The sequence below is a fragment of the Psammomys obesus genome, unplaced genomic scaffold (genome assembly GCF_907164565.1).
Source record: "Psammomys obesus unplaced genomic scaffold, mPsaObe1.curated_primary_1811, whole genome shotgun sequence".
In the NCBI taxonomy this organism is placed as follows: domain Eukaryota; kingdom Metazoa; phylum Chordata; class Mammalia; order Rodentia; family Muridae; genus Psammomys; species Psammomys obesus.
The window spans coordinates 7,562,262-7,578,445 of record NW_026596039.1 but is presented as its reverse complement, the minus strand read 5'-3'; the positions used below and the strand labels follow the sequence as shown (position 1 = coordinate 7,578,445).

General features: G+C 49.9%; 1 protein-coding gene across 3 annotated transcripts in view; it reads left to right on the top strand.

Annotated features, from left to right (window-relative positions):
• The window catches only part of Cep164 (centrosomal protein 164), a 62,833-nt gene that overhangs the window by 20,899 nt on the left and 25,750 nt on the right, over positions 1–16,184 (top strand). For 2 of the 3 annotated variants that reach the window (XM_055622031.1, XM_055622030.1), the window contains exons 1-6: positions 329–1,575; positions 4,233–4,388; positions 4,715–4,849; positions 6,192–6,269; positions 13,968–14,348; positions 15,352–15,432. In XM_055622031.1, the coding sequence (XP_055478006.1) occupies positions 568–1,575; positions 4,233–4,388; positions 4,715–4,849; positions 6,192–6,269; positions 13,968–14,348; positions 15,352–15,432 (1,839 nt within the window). In that variant the 5' untranslated portion in view covers positions 329–567. Of the gene's footprint in view, positions 1–328; positions 1,576–4,232; positions 4,389–4,714; positions 4,850–6,191; positions 6,270–13,967; positions 14,349–15,351; positions 15,433–16,184 lie in introns of those variants that run through there. The other variant, XM_055622032.1, reaches the window with a different exon arrangement.

Below are 16,184 nucleotides of genomic sequence, written 5' to 3'. Positions count from 1 at the left end.
GATCAAGAGGTGCAGGCTAGAAATGAGGCCTCCTTTAAGAAAAGGAGGAGCCCGTGCGTGCTGGGCGACACACCGTGGCCTCTCATGGGTGCCCTTCCTGGCAAGCTGCAGCCACTCTCCAAAGGCCAAGCTTCTCGAACCCACCAGATCTTTGCTGATGTGGAGAAAATCTTAGGCAGGCCTCCCGTCCAGTGCAAGACAGAATTAGGAGACCCACAGGGTCTGGAGTCAGCACAGAAGGGAACAGAGAAAATCTACCTGGGATTTTCAGACTCTGAAATAGAAAAACTGGAATTGAGGACCAGACCGCAGAAAGCCAGCCCTGGGGGTGTTCAGAGCACCGAGCCACTCCAGAATGGGCAGGGTGTGTCAGAATGCAGGAGCCACACCCCTGTCCACCCCAAGCTTTCCGAAGCTTCCAAAGGCCTGCATCTGCTAGGGGAGCACCACAGCCACAGCATAGCTACACTGAGCTGCACTGGCCCCGGAGGGGACAAAGGTCAGAGCCCCGTTCCCTTGCCATCCTCTGAGGAGGAGTACTCCCTGTCCCTTTGTTCATCTGACCACATGCTGCCTGCCAGGAAGAGCAAGCTGTTTTTACTAGAGAGCAGCCCAGCCGAAGACCTGAGCTGGCAGGAGATTCCTGGGGAAGGTGGGGACCTGGGCAGGGGGAGGTGGAGGAGAGAGCCTCCAGGACCATGGATGGGACAGGTCTCCAAGCTTGTCAACAAGGACACCCCAGGGAGCTGCAAGGAAACAGAGCCTGTCACTCCCAAGCTTGCAGAGGCCTCAGCCGAGGATTCACCACAGGCACTCCCACCGATGCCACCTGACACCATGGCATCAGAACCAGTCCCAAAGCCCCCTTCAGGGGAGTCTGCCAATGAAGACAGGCATAGTCCACCAGAGTCTCCAGAGCCTGCCAATGAAGACGGGAAGCCTAGTGTGGCCGGGGCTGACTCCGATAGCAGTAGTGGAGGGGGCAGTAGCCTGGCCTCACCCCTGGGCTCACAGATCCTAGGTGAGGTAAACAATTTCCCCTGGGACCTTCAGAGTCCCCAGGGGTCTGTTCCTGTCATGGGCCAGTCAGGCCCAGGGCCTAGAGATGCACATTTCTGCCCCTTCCTGGTGCCACAGTTGTCCCACATGCAGAGCTCTGCCGAGGAGCAGTCTGAGAGTGAAGACTATTCTGAGGACCAGAGATTCTACCAGCACATCCTGCAGATGGTCAAGATCTCCAGGCGGCTAGAGGGCCTGGGGCTGCCTGAGAACATGCAGGAAATGCCGTGCAAAGAAGTCGCAGGCATGGTCTGTTGCATAGCCGCTGAGTCTTCCAGGATGTCTAGTGAGGGTGAACCCAAGGCCACCAGCACTCTAGAGAGGGACCCCGGGTTACTGCCTTGGGAACCAGAGCTGCTGCAGCATCCTCAGGAAGTAGTCTCTGCACCTGCTGGGCAGGAGGCCTCTCAGCAAGCACAGTGCCAGCCAAGCAACGACCTCAGGCAGGGGCTAGTCCAGCCGAGTTCCAACGTTGGGCTTGCTGCAGAGCCTAGCAAGATGCAACTTCTCAACCAGGTAGGCTTCTTAGGAAGTGGGGCCTAAAGCCTGGGGGGGGGGTCCTCCCCTCCCTGAGCTCAGCAGGGAGGGAGCAGGTGGAGCTGCATTGCTCTAGTGCTCAGGCCCTACCTTCACTCAGTAACTGAGTGTCCATTAACTACCCAAAAGGCTCCCTGATGAGATGACCTGGCTTACAAGTTCTGCTCCATCATCTGCAGGCTGGAGCTGAGGTTATCTACTGATTCCCTTCTCGAGATGTAGCCATGCTCATGGGCAGTGCGCATGCTTTGAAGGGACTCTTCTGAGGGTGGATGAGGTGGTCCTTGTACAGAATCCAGGCTCCTTCTGGGGTTTGGGAAGCCTTCCCTGCCCATTGATACGTAGGTAGTCTTCTCCACAGCTCTGCACTGTCCCTTCGTGGAGGCACACAGCACTAGAGTGACGCTCTCAGGGGGGTCTGTGCCCACAGTCTGCCGCTGCCACCCGGTCAGCTGCTTCTCCTCCTTGCCTCCCAGGGTCCCCAGAAAAATCACATGACTAGCCTCTGTCAGGCTGTGTGGGCCCTGTTTGTGACTTCACTGTCCTACCAGGATTTTCCAAGTGGCGGGGCTTATCTTGGCATTCTTTCACTTTGTTACTTTCGAGATTCACCCAGTTCATTATTGAGAAGTCAAGCTGGGTAGGGACCACGGGTCTCAGTCTGAGTTCCCTAGCTGTTTTGCTGGGGCCCAGCTGAGGCTTTGCCCAGTTGTCCACCCGGCCCCTAATTGCTGTCACGCAGTGGCTCTCCGTTAGTTCTGATAACTAGTGTAGTACTATAAATACCGGATAGGCCACCGATTATCCTGAAAGTTTTAATTATCCCAATGGCATCAAGTTTATCTGCCCTGAAGGACGGCGCGCGCAGCCCCACACTCAGAATTAATGACCATCTGTAGACGACGATCAGCTAGGAGCCAGGGATGTATAATTTCCCTGCTAACCACTGCTTCGGGAAAGGCCCCAGAGAACAAAGCCCTCAGCCTGCCTGTCTCTCTCCCTCAAGCCCCCAGCACGTAAGCAAATTAGCCATGTCAGGAGTCTGTAATTTTCTATAAATACAGCGTGGGAAGGATTTTGCTTGCCAATACGCTTGGGCTGGTGGGAGGGCTGAGCAGGCCAGGCAGGCTCAGTTTTGCTCACAGTCCAGTGGGAGAAACTTCCTGTGCGTTTTCCTACCATAGTCCTAAGGACACATGAAATGTAATCCCGGGCTCAACCCCCTCTCCCCTCTAAGCCTGTGACTCTGGACAGGATTCTTGGCCCACACCCACCTCCGTTTACCCAAGTCAGGTCTCCACATAGTGGGAGAGCCCTCCTTAGGTGGCTGTGGGAATGAGGGGGCCTAGTGTTCGGTGTCACTGGCCGGCTTTCTGTCAGTAGCTTTTCTCTCTGACTAAGATGTTCTAGGAGGGTCATCTCCAGAGGTAAGGACTGGCCAGCAGGGTGGTGACTCTGACCTTGGAGTCCTCACTCTTTTTTTTTTTTTTTAAACTCTTCAGGGGTTAGAGTGGAATGAAATACGTTCTTTGTTTTATATATTGTAAATTGAGAAAAGTTTAAAAGAACATTGTAATTTGTTCCCAGGATGCTATGTTGATCTCTTTTTTTAAGATTGTGTGTGTGTGTGTGTGTGTGTGTGTGTGTGTGTGTACCTGTGTGCAAGCGCAAGTGCTTGTGGAGGCCAGAAGAGAATGTCAAAGGTGGTCTGGGACTGGAGTGGGAGGCAATTACGTGTGAGCTGCCTGAGGTGGGTCATAGGAACTGAATGAACTCAGATCCTCTGGAAGATCAGCAGACTCTCTTAACTATTGAGCCACCTCTCCAGCCCCTGCGCTGGCCTCTTGCTTCTGCTAAGTCAGACGATCATAGATCCTAAGACGGAGCTCTGTAACAACATTGATTCCATAATGTTGCTACAGCCCTGGGCTCCTTACAGAGCCCCCCACCCCACCCCACCCCGTCATCTCATTTGAGCTGCTGAGCAGACCTCACAGGGCCTAGTATGAACCCTCTTCATCTTGAAGATGAAGGAACTGGGGACCTGAGAGGCTGTGAGCAGCCTGAGGGTCCACACATTTAGACCCGGCCTGGATTTTGACTCCAGTCTTCACTGGCATAACGGAAGCCTTCGCTTGGCCCTCCTGAGGATCAGGGAAAGCAAGTCAAAGAGAATGCCAAGGCGCATGCTGAGGTGCAGCAGCCTCCGAGTGCATGCACGGTCCTCCCAGGAGGCCGCACTTTCTTCTGCTGTTTACCTCTGTCTTTGTCACTAGCATGTTGAGACTGCTTTTTCTTGACTCATCAGTTGTCAGTAACTAGGGTTACTAGTTCTAGTAATTAGGGTTTCATCTCTGCCTCCCTATCTTGTTCACTTGTCGTGTGCCCCCAAGTCTTAGCATCTGCCAGATGTGCTCAAGCATACAAGTTAGCAGAATCAGGAAACCAGCCTGGATTTCTCACCCACTTGGCACAATGGTATTTCTGGATGTTGTGTTTCATTAGCAGCCTTCCGAGCGGAGACGGTTTAAACTTGAACGGGCAGAATTTAGATGCTTTATTTTTATATCTGTCTCTGACATCCTGAGAACCTCCTGGTTTCTGGGGTTTGTAACGAGATGTGTTCTGTTGCCCAGGTCCTGGGTTCCCCCTTAGCTCCAGTCCAGGCCCCAGTTTGGGGCCTGGCTCCCTTACGAGGCCTTGGGGATGCCCCACCCTATGTTCTCCGTGGATCTCAGAGCGTGAGCCTGGGGAGCTTGGCAGACTCTGGGCAGCTTGGAGAACCCACACTGGTGAGTCCTTTCTCTGCTGTGCATGTGTGTTGTTACTGTGGGACCTTTTGGGTGTCATACTTGGAACTGAGGCGTGTCACTTACACAAAGCTGTGTCTTCAGAGTTCATCATCTAGTCTGAGAGGAGTCACTCTGCCAGTGGGGGTAGGGTAGGCCACCTGTGCTGACTTCCCCATCATGTGGCTGGGACAGTGGGAGATGGGAAGGGAGTAAGCAGTGTGAATTAGAGTCCAGATCTGTGGACATGGTAGGACTTGACTGGGAGCATGTCGGGATGGTTCTGAAGATCTTCCTGGTGAGTCCTCTGTTCCCTTTCTGTTTCGGAGTCTCCACAGGGTCTCAAGGCTGCTGCTTGTACAAAGGGTCTCTTGGGTTCTGTCCATGAAGGCAAGAATGCTCTGAGCCTCTTGACTTTAGGGGAAAAGACCAATGAGGAGGATGAAGAGGAAAGTGACAACCAGGTAATGGTGAGATTCTCTTTCAGGCCTGGAAACCCTCTGGCCATATGTTTGTTTGTTTGTTTGTTTTTTAATTGTGGTAAAGTGCTTAAACACACAAACACACACACACACATACATGTGCGGTTTTAGCTTATTTTAACTGTACAGTAGTTCAGGGATATTAGTTTTTTTGTAATATTATGTTACCATCACTACTGTCCATTTTCAGAACTTGCTTATAATCCCAATTTTGATCCACTACACAATCAGTCATTACTTTTTCCTCCAGCCCCTGCTAGTCTCTTAGGCTGTTTTTTTTTTTTTTTTTTTTTTTTTTTTTCTGTTCATGAATTTGCCAGCTCTAGATGTTTTACATGAGCAAACTCTCTGGCGTCTGGCACCTTTTCACTCAGTATGGTGCAGCAAGTATGTAAACACTCATTTTGAAGCCTGGTGTGTGTGCGTGCACCATGTTGTGTTTATACAGGCATCCGTTGGTGGCCACATGGACTGCCTCTATCTCTGGCTAACCTCTGAGGCCATCCCTGCCCCCTCCCCCACCCATTTTAAAAATAAATAAAAGTGATCTTTCCACCTAGAACTCCCTCTCTTGATGTATGCTTCTTAGGTCTGATCTGATCTGGGGAGCCCAGCATATTTGCTTGGCCTTGTGCTCACTGGGTAAAGGCCTACTTAGTGAGACCTGCCCTGTAGTCCTCCAAAGCCTTGCAGGGTACCCCACTCTCCTCTGCATATACTTCATGTTGGTCTGGCCTTTAGACTTACCACTTGTTGTGTGTGTGTGTGTGTGTGTGTGTGTGTGTGTGTGTGTTTCTGTCAACTTGATACAAGCTAGAGTTATCTGAGAAGAGGGAACCCCGACTGAGAAAAATGCTTCCCTGAATTAGCCTGTAGGCAAGCCTGTGGGGCATTTTCTTTTTTTTTTTTTTTTTTAATTTTAAATTTGTTATTTATTACAATTTATTCACTTTGTATCACAGCTGTGGCCCCCTCACTCATCTCCTCCCAACCCCATCCTCCTTCCCTCTTCTCCCCCTATGCCCCTGCCCTAGTATGTTTGTCCAGCACACTGTGGTGGGGCCCTCCCTGAGCAGGTGGTCAGCAGCTGTATAAGAAAGCGGGCTGAGCAAGCCAGGAGGAGCAAGCTAGTAAGAAGCACCCCTCCATGGCCCCTGCATTAGTTTTTGCCTCTAGTCCCTTCCCTGAGCTCCTTCAGTAAGGGTCTGTGACCTGAGAGTTGTAAGCTGAAATGAGCCTCTTTCTCCGCAAGTTGCTTTTGATCTTGGAGTCTTATCACAGCAGTGAAAAACTAAGTCACCGCTCACAGTTGTTTTGCTTGCAGAGTGTCCGAAGCTCCGGCAAGCTTCTCAAGAACCTGCATCTGGACCTTGGTGCCCTGGGAGGTAACTTTGAGTACGAGGTAAGAGCCTGAGGCCCTTGCTGCTAAATGCCTCAGGCCATATCTCCCCCCGCCCCCTTCCTAAGCTTTGCAGTCTTTGGAACATATTTGGAAAGGGAACTGGTCTGTTGGGGTCTGCCCAGGATTTCTGGGGTTCAAGGCATCCTTTCGTTTTCTCAGCTATCAAATGACCCAGTTCTTGGAAGTCCTTGCACTAGCAGGTGCTTTGAGCATGAGATATGCATACTTCCCCTCGTACACTACATGGGGAAGAGATTTCTTGCCTAGACACCAAGCAAACCTGGCAGAGGAGATGACATTTGCCCTGGGTTTTGAAGAGAGGCTAAATTTTAGACAGTGGATAGTCTAGGTAAATGAATAGCCCAAGCGAAGATTTAAGGATGGAGAAAAGCAAATGGGCAGGAATAGCTTCCAAGTTCCCATCCTGTTGCTGCGGGCTGGCCTGCGCTGCCACCAGCATGTTCTTCATGGCTAGCACACGGGCATGTGTTGGAGCCTGGACTTAGAAATCATAGGAACCTCTCCTGTTGTATGTTCTCTGTTCAGTGTCTGATTTACTAATTTTTAAACAATTAACAGTTCTCTAAATAGTCTCCAAATTTTTGTTATAAGCAACGAAACATGAAGTTGCTAATTAGATTCATACAGACATTTAAATACTGACTGCAAGGTCTAAACCCCATACAAGTCTTATATATTATTATTATGTTTTTATTAGTGCCTTTCACACCTTAAAGTCCAAATCACATTTACGTCATTAGAATGGCCATAAAGCCAGCCAGAAAAGCAAAGGTGCCCCCATCACAAATTACAGTTGGTTTCTTTATTAACCTTATTCTTTGTGTGTATGTGACTATGTGTGACACATGTACATTTGCTGGAGCATATGCTGAAGTGGAGGCCAGAGGAGGACATTGGGTGTCACTCTACCTAATTATTCCCTCAAGAATAAATGAGCCTGGCTCTAGGCTGGTGGCCAGCATGCCCCACTGATTCTCTATATCTTCCTCCCACAGTCCTGGGGTCACAGGTGCATGGCCACACCTGACTTTTTACATGAGGGTTCATGCTTGCCTAGCAAGCACTCTTACCGTCTGAGACATCTCCTCAGCCTCTAATGTTATTATTATTTGTTTTGCTTTTTTGAGATAAAGTTTCTCTGTGTAGCCTGGCGCTGTCTCCGTCTACATGCTGGCTGACAGGCTCTGTATTGGTACTTGCGACCTCACTGTGGGTGCATCTTTAAGGGGACTCGACTCTCTCTTTGGGGCAGGACCCATTGCATAGTAGAGCATTGCTTATTATCCCAGAATCTGCCCGGCCTTTTGGTTCTGCACAGCCAGATATGTTTTGATTGTGACTTTAGTGCTTTGTGCCAAACGTAGCACTTTCCCCAACTGTCCCATCTGGATCTCCAATCTGATACATGTCTGCCTTAAAACTGTTCCTTCTGAGCAGAGCTAGCCTGCTTGAGTAAAGAATTCAGTGTGATTCTCTGACAGGGGGACTTTGTTTTCTTTCCACCCACCATCACCTAGTGTGGACTGACTGGTGGACTCAAAGGGAGGTGCTCAGTTTGCACCTGGGAGGATGTCTGTGATGAGGAGAAGGGTTGTCAGGAAGACTTGCACGTTTGAAGAAAGAGGGTGGTTCTGGGGAGTGCAGCAACTTGGTGCTACATAATTTATGTCTGTGTACCCAGCACCCAGCCCACTGCCTGGGACACAGGGAGTGCTTTGCGGTGTTTGGTTTAACAGCTGAAGGCATGGAGTGTTTCTTCCTTCCCTTAGCTCGCTCAGGGTCTGGGTACAGTATTTGTTCCCTACAGTCAGCGGTGGATTGAAATTCCACTGTAGCTTGATCATGATTACTTCGTAGTGGAGTACAGATGTCAACAGTATTTTCTTTTTTGATGTGATCTGGACTCCTGAAGTTTTCCCTTTGGGAGGAGGGGTGGGAGGAGCAGGAGAGTTTTAGACATTTGAATGGCTTGTGGGGAGTGGCTGCAGTAGGTGATGCTTGGACACCTCTCACTCCTGTCTCACTCCGCCACATGGGGTGTTGGAGTCCTATGATCTAACCTCAGGTAGGTATTAGGGCTTTTTCTTGAGGGAGATGTTAATGCTGGAGATAAGTGTAGGTTTCTAGGTGGGCAAAGCTGCCTCCACTTGGGCACAGACCTTTGAAAATGGCTTTTGTCCCAGAGTACAATTATGCCCCGCCTCTCACAGTTAGCTCCTGGTGCAGCCTCTTCCAGGGCTCACTCTGCACTGTGTTGCTGAGCAGTCATTTTGTTCTTATTTCCATGAGAGGGCAGTAGGATAGCAAGAATGCAGCTCTGTCAGTGTCTCCCTCCTCTGCTTTCCAGCCTAAACCCATTGCTAGTCTGTTACAGACTAACAGGGAAAGGTTCGTGGAACCCGCACAGAAGGCTTCTGAGGGCGGGGAGGCAGAGGGTGGTGAGCAGGCAGTCTGTGGTCATGTGGTGCTGATGAAAAGCCATCAGCTGTCAAAGGAGAGGGAGGGTGCCTCGGCTTAGAAATCACAGGATGATGTCAGTGTGACTGCAAAGTACTAGCTACGCCCGGGGAGCTGGGCAAAGAATTGAGACCAACTGAATGGGCATGAGACCCGGAGGGGTCTCTCCAGAACAGTATGAATGTGTGGACATGCTGTTGAGGCAGCCTCCCTCATCCCCTGTGATTTTCCCCTCCCGTCCTATGTGCATCATAGGAGCCAACGCTTTCATGCTCTGGGCAGGTGAGGGGGTCAGACTGCAATCTGAGGTGGGGGCGGGGCTCATGACTTTTTAAAAGTGTTAGATATTCACAAAGTGGTCCTGACTGTCACTGCTCTTCACCCTCTTCTCGTGCAGATGGCAAAGTCTTGAAATATGCCTCGATGCTAAAGGACCTGGGGCCGAGGCAGGGGGAGGTTTGGGAGTACGAGCATGAGGGGCGTGGGGCAGAGCTATGTACACACAGAGCCTGGAGCAAGAGCCTGTACACGGGTGCCTGGAGTGTGCATACGCTGGGGGCTGCAGGCCCTAGGCCTGGTGACATGCCAAGGACAGGGGCTAGGTGAACAGGGCAAATGTGAAGTCAGCTGAGATACAGATTTCCTGCATCCTTTCGTAGATGAGAGACAGCTAGTGTTTAACTTCTCCTGCTTCTCCACCCATTTCTGGCTGTGCTGTCAATGTAGTCAATTGATGTGGATACAGGCCAAGGGCATTTATTTTATTTTATTTTAAGGCCATTTATTTTAATGGCTGCCCTATTTTTAGCAATTTTATGTTTAGGTAGGCAAATTGAGACCATCCAGTCACATGGAAATCTACCTTTTTGGGGAGGGGGCGGGCTGCTAATGGTGGAAGCTGGGACATTATGCCTTAAGCACACACTCAGCTGTGCCCCAAGCTGAAATTCATCCTTTGAAGGGTTTAAGCTTGAGGCAGGGAGAGGTTGGGAGTATGAGCAGGAGAGGCGCAGAGCAGAGACGTGCACCCACAGAGCCTGGAGAAGGAGCCGCTGAGAGCTGCCTGGATGAAGCTCCAGAGTGTTGTAGGTGTGTTCTCTCCACTGTAACTATGGGAATCTAGGGGTTAGAGAGGTGGTTAGGATCACTCACTGTTTTCCCCAGAGATCGCTCAGGGTTGATTCCCAACACCCATATCAGGTGGCTCACAACTGTTTGTAATTCCAGCAGATCTTATGCCCTCTTCTCGTCTCCATGGGTACCCATACACACACAGACAGGCAGGCAGATGGGTGGGCAGACAGACGGACACACGACTAAAACAAAATCTTAAAAAAAAAAAAAAAGAATGAGAATCCACCTAAATCTGGTATCCTCTCCTTCCCTACCCCCCTCAGTATTGGGACTAGAGCCCGGTCTCAGGTATACTAGGTACTAGCTGTACTATTGAGCTGATCCCAGCCACTGATACCCTTTGAGTTTAAACATTTTTAGTTTAATTATTATTTTCTTTCTTTCTTTCTTTCTTTCTTTCTTTCTTTCTTTCTTTCTTTCTTTCTTCTTTCTTTCTCCTTCCTTCCTTCCTTCCTTCCTTCCTTCCTTCCTTCCTTCCTTCCTTCCTTCCTTCCTTCCTTCCTTCCTTCCTCCCTCCCTCCCTCCCTCCCTATCTATCTATCTATCTATCTATCTATCTATCTATCTATCTATCTATCTATCTATCAAGGCAGTGTCTCATAGTGTTGCCTTGACTGGCCTAGGGCTTGCTATATAGACAGGGCTGGCCTTGAATTCACAAAGATCTGCCTGATTCTGCCTCTGGGATTGAAGGCATGCACCACCATACCGGGCTACCCTCTAAGTTTTCATGGTCTACTTGCTTTTCCATCATTTTTAATAGCTAAGAGTTAACATTTCACTTAATGTGCACTGTAATGAAATAGGTTAACCCCCATATGACCTTGGCAAATAAATATTGCACCTCCATTTGGGAGAGGAGTTTAGGAAGCCTCACCTCTTACCACTGCCCCCCATACATGTCCTTTCTGTTTTGTTTTTGAGACAGTGTTTCTCTGTGTAGTCCTGGCTATCTTGCAAGTTGCTCTGTAGACCAGGCTGGTCTCAAACTCAGACATCCACCTGCCTCTACTAGGATTAAAGATGTGCACCATCACCACCGGGCATGACACATGCATTCTTAAAAAACCAAAAATAATAACAACAAAAACCCTTAAAACTCAGTCAAGACTTTACTGAACACCCTTATATGCCAGAAACTGGGTCCTGAGCTCAATAGAAAGTTCCTCTAGCGAAAAAAATAAGCAAAGAACCTGCCAACTATTATAGCTATTGTGGTAGAGAAAGAGCAAGGATCCAGGGATCAAAGACCAAGGAAGGCTTCCTGGGAGAGGTGAAGCTGAGAGGACCAGTGGTAGTTTGTCAGGGGATGGAGAGGGGAAGTAATTCTTCCAGGAATAAGTGGCTTAGTGGTAGAGTCCAGGCTTAGCATGTGCCAAGTCTGACCTCTTTAACAACAAAGAGAATATGCATATCAGAGTAGAGAAATAGGACAAACAGGAGGAGATGTAAGATATGGCTGGGATGAACTGTGAGCAGCAGGGAGGGCTGGGGCCAGCTGAGACGGTGCATACTTTGTCCTGACACTTCCTCTGTCTCCTAATCCAAAATTTGTTGCTAGGTAACCCTTTAAGACTATGTTTCATGCCCAGATTGAAGTGGGAGGACAGGAGAACCTCCTTAATTCCAAGATGAGCCTGACTAGCATGGACTGGCTTAAGTTGCTGAATGAGTCATGTGGTGAACACGCGCACGCACACACACACACACACACACACACACACACACACACACACACACACGTGCGCACTCACCCATCCACGCACACACACACCCATGCACTGTGCCCCCTGCCTTTCTAAAGAGAAGGGGCTCACGCACCCCTTTCTGTCAACTCAGGGATCCAGCAGTTTTCTCTGTCTGAGTGTTGACAGTGATAAGAGCTTGCTGGTTAGCATGTGCCTTCTCCACCTCACCCGCTTTTCTTCCAGGAACAGCTTGGTAACAGCGTCACACCTGCCTCTTTGGTTTGGTCCATGTGGGACACTTTACCTTTTTTCAGTGTTAGCCTAGTGCCCTGCAGGCAGGATCCTTCTGGTCACCTCTTGTTCCCTAAGGTAGTGTGCCCCTGGCACACCAAGGACGCCCAGAGGATGAGTGTGTGGCTCTCCCCATCACAGAATGTTAGTTATCGTTTCTGGGGCACCGACAGTGTAGACAGGCGCAGCTCTGAGTTCCCTATCTCACTTAAATGAGTGCCGAGATTGCACCTCCCGCCTCCCTTTACCATTCTTGGGGAGCCCAGGTTGGCCTGTCAGTCGGCTGCCAGATCTGCAGCAGTTCTGTCTTCACTGTGCTGGAACAGCAGACGCATGTTGGGGCCTTCTTGAGCTGCCGGCTTGCCTTGTGGTGCTTGGCTTTCCACTGTCATAGCGAACCATCTGAATTAAACCTTAAGCCATATCAAGAGAAGGCTTATATCTGCCTGCAGTTTTGAAGTTGAAGGCCATGATTGATTAGCCCCCCTGTTTTGTGTCCTGGCGAGGCGGCACACCATGGCAGGACCATGTGGCACGGCAGAGGTGTTCACATCATAAGCCAAGGAGCAAAGAGAAGAAGGGCACCGAGGCCCCTCAGCCTCTTTCAGGGGCATGCCCCCAGGAACCCCCAGACCTCCTGTTCCTAATGGGAACATTAGGGTCCCGGCCCTAAAATTTCCACCCCCTCCCACCCTTCCACCCTAAGGAAAGCTTCCACCACATGGGCCTTTTGGGGGACACTTCAGATCCAAACTAAAGCACTAATCACACTATTGGTTTTAATCTTCAGGACAGGGAATCAAGGAGCCTTAACCAGCCCCCTCAGGAGTTGTTCAGCCTGACAGCCTCAGTGCCGACACAGATGTTTCTCTGGAAGGAGGCCCTGAGCTTGAGCTCAGGAAAGATCCTTGGCTGAATTTCTGAGGGAGGCCTTTCTGTCCCTGCCTGTCCCTTGGTCAGCTCTGGGAAGAATTTAGTAGAAGTCTTGGGTTGTCACTAGTGATTTTGAATGCGAAAAACAGGGTGTGGCCACTGGGTTAAGTGTTCAGTTCGGCTTTCCTTTCAGGAGATCCAGCCGAAGTGGAGGTTTAGAAAATTGATAGCTGCCAGCTACTGGCCCTTTTGGTGACAGGTCCCAACAGGGGTTTGGGACCAAGGCCTTTCCTGTCCAATGTGGGACTTCTGTGACAGCAGCCACTTGAGCACTCTGCTTGGTTCAGATTTTCCCAGAACTGCCCTGTGCTGGTCTTTGTCTCCATCACAGGCAATGACCTGTCTGTTTCAAGGCCCTCCCTCCTCTGTCACCTCTGTCAGGTCTCTTACCCAGCCAATCCCATCTGGACACCTGCTTCTCAGGGACCCCAGGCTGTGAGTCCTGGACAGATGATGCTGTCCGCGGGGTTGCTGATGGGACCGGAGGAGGTGACAAATGATGGCAGAGTCACAGTAATTTCTAAGCCCCTCACGTACAGTTCCCGAGCTGGATGTATCTCTGCTACCATAGAATTCCCATTCTCTTTATCTAGATGTGAGTCAGGGGGCAGCAACTGGTGTTTTGCAAAGCTAGTTGGGTGACTAAGTGATGGCTCAAAGTACATAAAAGCACAAATTGCTTTTGCACGGGACCTGAGTTTGGTTCCCTGTACCTGTATTGGGTAGTTCAGAACTGCCCATAATTCTGGTTCCAGTAGGAGCCAACACCTCTGGCCTCTACAGACACCTGCACCCACCCACATCCATAGTTAAAACAATATTGTTTAACACTTTGCTTGGGAGGGCCAGGGAGACAGCTTAGTGGGTAAAGTGGTTGCTCTGCAAGCATGTGGACATGAGTTCTGATCCCTAGCACTCACTTAAAAATCCAGATATGGCACTGTAACCCCCGTGGTGGCAGGCAGCAAAGAGAAGGTGGATCCCCAGAACATGCTGGCCAGTTAGTGACCAAACTGGTGAGCTCTAGATTCAGTGAGAACACATACACACAGAGCTATATGGGATACCATTAGGGTCAGAGCTCCAACAGGAATCAAAAGAGTCAAGGAATGGCCACTCTCTTCTGTCAGTTTCTAAACTTTGGCTCCTTTCTGACACCGTCTTTGTTCTTCAGGAGTCTCCAAGAACCAGCCAGCCAGACAAGAAGGATGCTTCTCTGGACTCAGATCCTGCTCGGCCCCCCACTCCTGGCAAGCTGTTCAGCCAGGGTGCAGACAATAGTGTGGACAGTGCCAATGACAGCAGGTTCCGGGGAAGAGGGGCAGGTCCCTGGAACCCACTGAACGAAAATGAGAACTGTAATCTCAAGACTTCTGCAAGTCAAGGGGCTCCTGGGTTGGACCCTGAGGGTGATCAGGCTGCCAAGGTCTCTAAAAAGGAGCAGGCAGAGGACCTAGTGGAGACAGGAGAGGAGGATTCCAGGAAGGGAAGTGCAGCCAAAGAACAGAAGGAGGCTTCTGCCCTGGAGGAGACCATTTCAGAAGCTGCTGGTGAGGTAAGCCCCTCGACCCAAGGCAGTTGCCAACTACAGCCTGTTGCTGCTGTCGCCAGCCCCTTACAGCTTCCTGCCCCCATGTCTGGATCTCTGAGTCCAGAGCCACGTTCAGCTTTCAACATCTGCCAGAACCCTTCATTGTGACAAATATGCCCAGACCCAGCAGGCAGTAAAATCCCGAATGAAACTGCAGAGCTGCTGGCACTGGGAATTCAGAGCAGAAGTGTACTTTTCCCCGGGCATCTCCGGGGATATTTTTGCTCTTTGTTTCTCCTCATTCCTTCTCTCCGCCTATGTGTTGTCTTGCTTTGCTGCAGTCTGAGTTCCTATAAAGTAGGATAGGGGTGTGTGTGTGTGTGTGTGTGTGTGTGTGTGTGTGTGTGTATGTATGTATGTATGTATGTTAGGGTGGGGTGAAGGCTACCAGAGTTACGTGTTCTATACCAGCCTGGGTAAGTCAGATTACAGAATGACTCTTCTCATCCATTTCTATGACAGTTTGCTGTACCAGTCCCAAACATGCAAGTGGTTGTATTCAAAGATTACCCAAAAACCAAAGTGGTCAGAAGTAGGTCTGTGTGTATGTGTATATATGTAAGTATATCTGAATGTGTGTATGTATACATACATATATGTATATATGCATGTGTGTACACAAACAAAAACACACACATCCACACACCGTGCATGCACATGAGTTATACACACACATTAAGACCCACTTTATTTTTTAAGATAGCATGGCTTCTAACTGCTGACTCTCTGTCTCCACTGTTCTTAACTCCCCCTTCCTGTCTAAATCCTGCAGCTCTGATCTGCTTGTGCTTGTCCACTATCAGCACAACCAAGGCGTACCTAGCCCCATTCTTGTATCTGTTAGTTTTCAGAATGCCTAGATCTTTGTCTTGGGCTCAGTCCTGTGCCAGCCCCTGTGGCTGGATAGGAATTCCATGGACAGAAGCCCTCAACAGCTGGGGGTTTTCTCTGGGTTGTATCTCTGCAGGAATCAGAGATCCTTGAGCGCTTGAAGGACCCACAGCTCTCAGAGTCTGAAGCTTCTGAGCCCAAGTCTTTCCTTGGCCTGGTGAGTTGGAGTGAGGGCAGCAGGGCCATGTGGAAGAGCTCTGCTTCCCTTCTTCTCAAAGAAGCATTTTCCCAGTGGCCACACAGCTGGGGTCAACATTAGCTTTCGTTAGTTCTGGTTCTCAGCTCAGTAGCCAGGGCTAGGTAGCGCTGCCTATGTCATCAGTTTGCCGTAGGAGCTGAGTGAGGCGGAGCACAGACACTGTGAAGTGCTGACATTACTGCCCTGGCTTCGGGTGACTTGTCTGCGAGGCCATCGACAGGACTGTTAAATCCAGGAGGCTCCAGGCTGTTCTAGGCCACTGAGCCATGCTGAGAGTCGAGTGACCTGCACTGCCAGATCACTCGTGATTTCTCTTTTCTAGACCTTCCACCCAGCCTGCTGGATCTCAAGTCCATTTGCCAAGTCTGAGTCCTAAAGGGAAGATTCAGCTACTTTTGGCCCATTGTTGCCTCTGGATGTTCCCCTCCATCTGTTCGGAGGAGGAGGGTATGAGGGAAGGGATTAGTGGGAGAGGGTCAGGGATGAGCAGAGAGGATAGGAGGGGTGCAGAGGGTTAGACAGTGGAGTGCTTTGGCCCCACACTGAGCCGTGGGCTTTGGAAGCAGATGGCAGCTGCATTAGATGGAGTAGAAATCAAACGGAAGGGAGAATACCAAAATCCAAGTAAACCCCACAAACAAGAAAGGCTAGAAAGGTAAGCAAAAAATAAAATAAAATAAAATAAAATAAAATAAAATAAAATAAAATAA